Below are 9,328 nucleotides of genomic sequence, written 5' to 3' on the forward strand. Positions count from 1 at the left end.
CCAGGAGGGCAGCACCTGCTGCACTGTCTCCCTCGAGCCAGAGTGTGATGTTGCTTACCTGAGAACTTGGCCCAGGACCGAGGGCGGGGCTCCAGAGCTCCCGCTCCCTAGGCCAGTCCCCTGGGAGGTCCCGGCGGGAGCCCTAAACTGCCCTGTCCCCTGGGGGCACTTGGGGGCCCAGCACTGCCCCCCGGGTGGCTGCAGGGGGTGCTCGGGGCCCAGCACTGCCTGTCTCGTGTTGCAGTTCGTGCCATTCCGGGATTACGTGGATCGCTCCGGGAACCAGGTGCTGAGCATGGCGCGCCTGGCCAAGGACGTGCTGGCCGAGATCCCGGAGCAGCTGCTCTCCTACATGAAGAGTCACGACATCAAGCCCCGCCCTACCGACCCACAGTAGCTCCGCCTCTGTGCAGCCCAAGCCAATCAGACACTGCTGCTCCTGCCGGGCCTGAGACCGCGCCCCCCAGCCCTCGCCTGCCTGAGCCGAGCTGGCTGTCGCCCCCTGGATGCAGCCCCAGAGGCTGGCTCGGCCCCGCAGGGCTGGCACTGTGCCTCTGTCAGGGGGGAGGGCAGCTTCCTGTGGCTGGCCTGGGCTCCCTTCCCTGCCAGCTGCGGGCAGCCCAGGGGCCTGGGAGCAGGGCAGGGTCAGAGGTGTTCAGCAATGTCTTGTCAGGCCCTTCCCCCGGCCCAATAAGGGGGCGCGGAGCCCTGCTCTGTCCAGATCCTGCCAATAAAGCTTTGTAGGTGCCCTGGTGCCTGTGTTGTGCTGGGGCTCGGGGCAGCGCCTTGGCTCAGGCCTCGCAGGCTTGTTCTCCTGCCAGCCCCCCACTGCTCCCTGCTGACACGGCAGCGTCAGGCTAGTGCTCTCAGCTGGCACACGGGGCTTCCTCCTGGGTCCTTGCCCAGGCCGCGGCAGTGTCCCCAGCAGAGCCAGGCCTGGGCCTGAGATGGCAGCGGGGTGTGGGAGCCATACGCACCCAGGCCCAGTGCCCTGCCACGTGGAGCTGCGGCCAGGGGCTGCTGTTCCTTGGGCACCTGCTGGTCATGGGCAGCGGGCTCCATGCTACATGGCTTGGCCAGTGCTGCCTCCCTCCGAACCTGCCTGGGGACCGTGGGCGAGGGCCTGGGGCAACTGGGCCACCAGCTCCTCTGTGCTGAGCGCTTGCCCAGGAAATCCCTGGCTCCAGGGTTGCCAGGGACGGGCCAAATTGAGCCCCGGATCCCCCGTGCTCTTTGGTCTGAGCTGGGCAGATGGATGAGCTGGGGGCAAGGCTAACGGGCCTCAGGCACGTCCCAGGTCGTGAGCCCAGGATTCGTGTGCACACTCTAGCCGAGGCCATTTCTTCAGACTGACCCTGCAGCTCTTGGGGGTGGGCGTCGGTCCCTGTTCCGATAAATCAGGACAACTCTGCCAGCCTCAGCTGGGCTCTGTGGGACCTGCTGGGGAGCCCAGCTCTGTTCAGGGCAGGTCACTGCAGGCAGCTACGGAGCTGGCCTGCCTCCCTGCTCTGGAGGGGCCAAGCAGCAGCCGCATCCCCACACACACTTTAGTGCGAACACTCACGGGTGAAAGGCGGGGCATGCCATGGTGGGGCTGTAGGGGGCGGGGAAGGGCCATGACACAGTACCGCAGCTGCCCTGTGTGGGGGTTCTGTGCTGGGCTGTTGTGTGCTGTCGTGCCACGAGGCATTATGGGGCTGGCACAGCCTACAGCTAAGGAAGCAGTTAGTAGTAAAGGGTTTTAGTGATCTACCTGTAGCACGTCAGTGCAGGCTGCGTCCTAGCCAGTCCCTGGTCACCAGGCACAGCTTGGTGAGACTTCTGCCAGCCAAGAGCAACGTCCCTTGCGTTAACCTCTCTAAACGAGCAATGCGGGCCGTTCCCAGCGTGGGCATGTGTGGCCAAAGCACTCCTGCATGCCCAGCAGCCTCTTAGCTATGCCGCAGCCCTGAGTATGGAGCCCTCATAGTCACCCCCCACCTGAAAGATTGTGGCCAGGCCTGGGACACACAGAGCACTCAGGGCTGAGACAGCACCAGCCCCTCCAGATATCCCTGCTCAACGGCAGGTGGGGAGCATCCGGAACCATCTGCCTTCACAGACCCCTCGGGCCCAACTGCTCCCCTGGGTGGGCTCTGGCACTGTAGCATGGAGGGAGCTGCTCTGGGCCCCCCTCTCCCCCAAGTCACCTTTGCATGGGCATTGCACAGATGTAGACGCACTCCAGAGTCTAGGAACGGGTCTGTTCTTGCTCTCCCCACACAGTAATCGGAGCCTGAGGTGCTGACTTGAGGGTCCCCAATACGGCTTTACTCCTGTGCGCCCCACAGCCATGGGGCTGGGGTATAAATGAAGCATGCTGTTAGTAGGCCTGGCTCTCTGCTAAGCCTTGAAAGCATTTTATATTATGGTTATGCCTGCGATCAGGGCCCCACTGTGCCAGGTTCTGCACAGCCCCCAGCCTCCCCTCCCCCCAACAGAGCTCAGACATCATTGTGCCAGGTGCTGCACGGACCCCACTGTGCATGCCAGGGCTGTACAGCCCCCTCCCCGCCCAGCGGAGATCAGGCCCCCACCCCACCGGAAAACATCACAAGATGAACATTGATAGTCAAGCTTGGCTCTGAAGAGCTCAGCGTCTAAATAGACAAGGGGTGGGAGGGGCAGGAGTGAGGGGCAGGGACTTGCCCAAGGCTACCCAGCAGCAGAGCCAGGAACCTCAGTGGAGGGCTCCACCCACTGGGCACTGCTGACTCTTGCACTCAATTCCCAGTGGGGGGGGGGGTGTGACGAACTGGGACTGTTCTTGCTGGGGTGTGGGAATGCTGACAGGGGAGTGTGACTAGGATGGTCTGCATCGGGGGATGGGAGTCGGCCCAAGGGAACATACCTGAGCTTGTAACATGAGAACCCAGGAGGGGATTGGAGGTCAGGTGACTCCGGGGCCCGGGAAACTGAACAAAGGCTGTGGGAGGGGTCGCTGAAGGCAGAGTGCTGGAAGCAGGCTGGAAGGAGGCTGGAGAGATGGCTGGGAGGCAGAGATGGCTCTGACCCCCCAAAGGGGGGTGGGCTGGCATGCCCTGGGACCCCAAGCTGGACCTAACTGAGGGGGGGGGCCTGTTGTCTGTGCCTGCAAGACCTGTCTTGGACTGTATTCCTGTCATCCAAATAAACCTTCTGCTCTACTGGCTGGCTGAGAGTCATGGTGAATCGCAGGAAGCCGGGGGTGCAGGGCCCTGAGTCCCCCAATACTCCGTGACAACTGGTGGCAGCGGCGGGATCTACTGCACCCCGTGGACGGCGCTTCCTGCAGTAAGTGACTGGGGAGCAGTAAAACGAAGGGGGATTGACGGGGACCAGGCCGGCTGAAGAGTGGGAGAGAGACGGTTATTACCCCTGGGAGTGTGTGACCAGCGAGAAGGACTTTTGCAGTAACAGGGTCCCCCGGGGGGATCGCAGCGAGTGGTCCCAGGGGCGGAGGAGTCTGCAGCTCGACCCTGGCAGAGAGGCGGTGACCTCGAGAAGGGCTGGCACACTAGGGGTCCCCCTGGGAACTGTGGGGAGCTGTGAGCACACAGGCCGGTGAGTGGCCAGCAGGAAGATGTATGCCAAGCGGCTTAAGAGCGACCTGGTGGAGCTGTGCAAGCAGAGGCGGCTGCGCATTGGGAGACTCACCAAAGCACAGCTCATTGCCCGGCTGGAGGAGGAAGATCGCGCGAATGAACTGATCCCTGTGTCTCAGGGAAGCAGCCTGGCAAATGCAGCGCAGGCACCAGTGTCTGTCCCAGCTGGGAGTGGTCAGCCGGCTGCTGAGGGCTTCCCGAGACCCCTCCTTCCTATGCCTAAGGGAAGGGTGGGGAGGAGCCCAGCAAATACCGAAGGCGCCGTGGCCCCCCCGGCCAGCAGGGGACCCTCCCGGCGAAGCTCGCCGGCCAGCAGAGGATCCTCCCGGCGACGTTCGGCATCCGGGGAGCGGAATTGGCTGGAATGGGAGAAAGAGCTAAAACTGAGAGAGCTGGAGGATCGTGAACAACAGAGACAGCATGAAGAGAGACAGCATCAGCGTGAAGAGAGACAGCGTCAGCAGGAACGGGAGGAGAATGAGAGACAGAGACAGGAGAATGAGAGACAGCATCAGCATGACCTGGAACTGGCGAGATTGAAGGGCAGCGAACCCCCGGCTGCGGTGAGTGAGGGGGGACCCAGGACTGCACGGAGCTTTGATAAGTGCATCATGGCCCCATACAAGGAGGGGGAGGACATGGATGACTTCCTGGAGGCCTTTGAGACGGCCTGCGAGCTGCACCGAGTTGACCCCGCGGACAGACTCCGGGTCCTTACCCCCTTACTGGACCCCAAAGCCGTGGCATTGTACCGCCAACTGGGAGAGGCAGAGAAAGGGGACTACGAACTATTCAAAAAGGCCCTGCTACGTGAGTTTGGGCTGACTCCTGAGATGTACCGGGGAAGGTTCCGGAGTCAAGATAAAACCCCTGAGATCTCATATCTGCAACTAGCCGTCCGCATGGAAAGATACGCCAGCAAGTGGGCTGGTGGGGCCCAGACGAAGGAGGACCTGATTAAACTGCTGGTACTGGAGCAACTGTATGAGCGGTGCCCATCCGACCTGAGGCTGTGGTTGGTGGACAGAAAGCCAGAGAACCCGCGACACGCCGGGCAGCTGGCCGATGAGTTTGTAAAGAGCCGGTCAGGGGGTGGCAGGGAGGAGCCCCAAAGGAACAGGCCCGCCGCGATGCAGAGAGAGAGTCACCCTGGGACCTCCCAAAGGGGGAATATGGGGAATCCCCTCCCACGGGGAATGCCCAGCGTCAGGGACAACCGACCGGCTCGAGGGGACCCACAGGACATGAGCTGCTATTACTGCGGCCGAAGAGGCCACGTTCGGGCCCAGTGCCCCAAGCTCAAGGACAGACTGAGCAGACCGAACCCGCATAGGGTTAACTTGGTAGAGGCCCAGACGGACGAGGGGCAGGCTTCTCACGCAAGAGGGGCTGGCAGCTTATCAACTGCTCAAGAGAGAGAAGGGCCCCAGGCCAGCTCCTCTAGGGGGCTGGATGCCCCAGACTCAGGGTTTTTGGTTTATACGGTGGGCGCGGGGCTGTCCCTCCGGAGAGAGTACCTTGTTCCCCTGGAGGTGGATGGGAGGAAGGTCAATGGATACTGGGATACGGGCGCAGAGGTGACGCTGGCCCGGCCCGAGGTGGTGGCCCCAGATCAGGTGGTGCCCAACTCCTACCTGACCCTGACGGGGGTGGGCGGAACACCAGTCAAAGTGCCCGTGGCAAGGGTACACCTGAAGTGGGGGGCCAAGGAGGGCCCCAAGGATGTGGGGGTACACCCGTATTTGCCCACTGAGGTATTGATGGGGGGGGACCTGGAGAACTGGCCAAGCAACCCCCAAAAGGCACTGGTTGTGACCCGCAGTCAGAGCCGGCGAGGGGCCCTGCGCCCTGGCCTTGGGGGGGGTGCCTTGCCTGAGGCGCAGGACCCTAACCTGGTGGGGAGGGAACGCCCAGGGACACGGCTCAGGGAGGCTGCAGCTTCAGACCCAGCGGGCGAGAAAGAGCAGGTGGCCATCCCTGTCCCAGCTGCTGAGTTCCAGGCCGAGTTGCAGAGAGATCCCTCCTTGCGGAAGATAAGGGACCTGGCCGACCTCAATGCGGTACAGACCATGGGACGAGGTGGCCGGAAAAGGTTCCTGTGGGAGAAGGGGTTTCTGTACCGAGAATGGGCTCCCCCAGGGAAAATGGAGTCAGGGGGGATCAGGAGGCAGCTGGTGGTACCCCAGAAGTATCGCCGCCAGCTGCTGTGCCGGGCCCATGATATTCCCCTCTCAGGGCACCAGGGAACCTGGCGTACCCAGCAGAGGCTGCTACGGAGCTTTTACTGGCCTGGGGTCTTTGTTACTGTCCGACAGTACTGCGGATCCTGTGACCCCTGTCAGAGGGGGAGGAAGGCCTGGGACAAGGGGAAAACAGCTTTAGGACCCTTGCCCAGCATAAAGGATCCTTTCCAGAGGGTGGCCAAGGTTAAAAGGGCGGCTCTAAACCAAGAGAGCCCAAAGCACAGACCTCCAGACTGGAGCGCTGGGAGAAGACCACAGCCCAGTTGGAACCCCAGAGGTATGGGGGTGGGAAAAGGGCACAGGCCGCATAAACCTTCCCACATGCTAGGGTTACCATATTTCAGCGAGCAAAAAAGAGGACGGGAGAAGCCCCGCCCTAGCCCCTCCCACTTCCCGCCCCCCCTGACCTCCCAACCCTCCCCCCGTTCCTTGTCCCCTGACTACCCCCTCCTGGGACCCCTGCCCCTAACTGCCCCCCAGGACTATCTAAGCCTCCCTGCCTCTTGTCCCCTGACTGCCCCAACCTTTATCCACACCCCCACCCCCAGACAGACCCCTGGGACTCCCACGCCCCATCCAACCACTCCCCACCCCCTGACAGCCCCCCCCCAGAACTCCCAACCCATCTAAACCCCTCTGCTCCCTGTCCCCTGACTGCTCTGATCCCTCTCCGCACTCCTGCCCCCTGACAGCCCCCCCCAGAACTCCCAACCCATCTAAACCCTTCTGCTCCCTGTCCCCTGACTGCTCCGATCCCTCTCCCCACTCCTGCCCCCTGACAGCTCCCCCCCAGAACTCCCAGCCCCCTACCCCCCCGCTCCTTGTCCCCTGACTGCCCCCTCCTGGGACCCCTGCTCCTAACTGCCCTCCAGAACCCCACCCCCTACCTAAGACTCCCTGTTCCTTGTCCCCTAACTGCCCCCTCCTAAGACCCCCCCCCAACTGCCCACCAGGACCCTACCCCCTACCTGTACCCTGACTGCCCAAAACTTTCTCCACTCCCCCCAAAAAGCCCCCCCCCGTTTCTTGACTGCCCCCTCCAGAACCTCCCTGCCCCTTCTCCTGCCCCCCTTACCCTGCTGCTCAGAACAGGGTGTTGGGCTCTGTGCGAGCCGGACACGTGGCTGAGCTCCCCAGCACAACAAAACCCGGTCCCTGGCCCTGCACAACAAAACCCGGTCCCTGGCCCGGACCGGGTTGCAGGAGAGAGCTGCCCTTGTATCAGCACAAAGTGCTCTCGCTCCCGTTTTGCTACGCTGCATGGCAGAAACCGCTCCCAGTTGCAAAAGGGGAGGGCTGCACTTTGTGCTGAGACACTTGCTCAGAATGCAGGGCGGAGCTCCTCTACAGCTGCTCCGGAGTCCAGCCCGGGACTTCCCTGCAGCCCTCCCAGCCGCTCCGGGGGAGGGGGGAAATCCCGGACATTGTGAGTGCTTTACAAATTCCCCCCGGACGCTATTTTTAGCACAAAAAGGAGGACATGTCCGGGTAAATCCGGACGAATGGTAACCCTACCACATGCGAACTGCGAGTGCCATCAAGCACCCCCGACCTAAGGGGGGGCGTGGAACGGAAGGGGCCTGGTGTAACTCCCACCAAGGAACTGGAGGGATGCGGGGGCATCCATGGGAACGGGGGTAGGTTCGAACTTCCCCAGGTCACTGGCTAAAGTGACCCTGCTCAGTTCGGTCTCGAAGGGGGGAGAGATGTGACGAACTGGGACTGTTCTTGCTGGGGTGTGGGAATGCTGACAGGGGAGTGTGACTAGGATGGTCTGCATCGGGGGATGGGAGTCGGCCCAAGGGAACATACCTGAGCTTGTAACATGAGAACCCAGGAGGGGATTGGAGGTCAGGTGACTCCGGGGCCCGGGAAACTGAACAAAGGCTGTGGGAGGGGTCGCTGAAGGCAGAGTGCTGGAAGCAGGCTGGAAGGAGGCTGGAGAGATGGCTGGGAGGCAGAGATGGCTCTGAACCCCCAAAGGGGGGTGGGCTGGCATGCCCTGGGACCCCAAGCTGGACCTAACTGAGGGGGGGCCCTGTTGTCTGTGCCTGCAAGACCTGTCTTGGACTGTATTCCTGTCATCCAAATAAACCTTCTGCTCTACTGGCTGGCTGAGAGTCATGGTGAATCGCAGGAAGCCGGGGGTGCAGGGCCCTGAGTCCCCCAATACTCCGTGACAGGGGGTTCTTGGGGGGCACTTGGTGTGGAAACTCCTGCACTAGGTCTGGATAATTCCACGCCCCCTGGTTTGAGAGAAGGAGTAATTAACCCTTGGAACAACTTCCCTGGGGGCCTGGTGGATTCTCCATGTCCCACAGGGTTTAAACCAGGAGTGGCTGTTTTCTAACAGCTCTGTTCTAGGGGTTATGGAGGGGGGCAGGTGGCTGGCCTGCGTTACACGGGGCTCAGACTAGGTGATCACCAGGGCCCTTCCCGCCTTGGACTCTATGAGGAACAGGGTCAGGCAGGTGTCACATGGGGCATTTCCTATCCCCAGCCCAGGCACCTGTCCCAGCGCAGAATAACCAGGCCAAGCCGCTGGGGGGGAGGAGCACACAGGTTCCCTGTGCAACAGCACCACCTACCGGCCCCAGCACGAGGCAGGGCTGCTCCCCGCTGGGCTCCACCCACCAGGCACATTTAGGAGACACCTGCCAGCAAAGGGGCCCCAACATGCATTTTGCATGGTACCCCCTTCCATCCCTCACAGCCCTCCCCCCATCCCCCTGCCCATCCCTCACAGCCTTCCCTCCCCATCCCCCCTGTGTCCCCCTGCCCATCCCCCACAGTCCTCCCTCCCCATTCCCCCATCCATCCCTCACAGCCCTCCCCCCATCGCTCCTGCCCACCCACCGCAGCCCATCCCCCTTGTGTCCCCCTGCCCATCCCCCACAGAACTCCCTCCCCATCCCCCCTGCATCCCCCTGTCCATCTGCCAAAGTGCTCCCTCCCCATCCCTCCTGCGTCCCCCTGCCCATCCTCCCCACAGCCCTCCCTCCCCATCCCCCACAGCCCACCCCTCCTGCCCATCCCCCACAGCTCATCCCCCCAAGTTGTACCTCCCAATCACCCCCTGCATCCCCCTGCTCATCCCCCACAGCCCTCCCTCCCAATCACCCCCTGCGTCCCCTGCTCATCCCCCACAGCCCACCCCCTGCGTCCCCTGCCCATCCCCCACAGCCCTCCCTCCCAATCACCCCCTGCGTCCCCTGCCCGTCCCCCACAGCCCATCCCCCCTGCGTCCCCCTGCCCACCCCCCACAGCCCATCCCCCCTGCATCCCCGTGCCCACCCCCCACAGCCCATCCCCCCTGCGTCCCCCTGCCCATCCCCCACAGCCCATCCCCCCTGCGTCCCCGTGCCCACCCCCCACAGCCCTCCCTCCCAATCACCCCCTGCGTCCCCCTGCCCACCCCCCACAGCCCATCCCCCCTGCGTCCCCCTGCCCATCCCCCACAGC

The 9,328-nt window shown here is 63.0% G+C and overlaps 1 protein-coding gene across 1 annotated transcript in view; it reads left to right on the forward strand.

Moving 5' to 3' along the window:
• CPNE9 (copine family member 9) overlaps positions 1-748 on the forward strand; it is a 42,373-nt gene extending 41,625 nt beyond the window's left edge. Inside the window, exon 20 of the mRNA XM_054034153.1 lies at positions 245-748. Within this exon, the coding sequence (XP_053890128.1) occupies positions 245-397 (153 nt within the window). The 3' untranslated portion in view covers positions 398-748. The remainder of the gene's footprint in view (positions 1-244) is intronic.
• Positions 749-9,328: the final 8,580 nt, after the last annotated feature.

The sequence above is a fragment of the Malaclemys terrapin genome, chromosome 7, assembly GCF_027887155.1.
Source record: "Malaclemys terrapin pileata isolate rMalTer1 chromosome 7, rMalTer1.hap1, whole genome shotgun sequence".
In the NCBI taxonomy this organism is placed as follows: domain Eukaryota; kingdom Metazoa; phylum Chordata; order Testudines; family Emydidae; genus Malaclemys; species Malaclemys terrapin.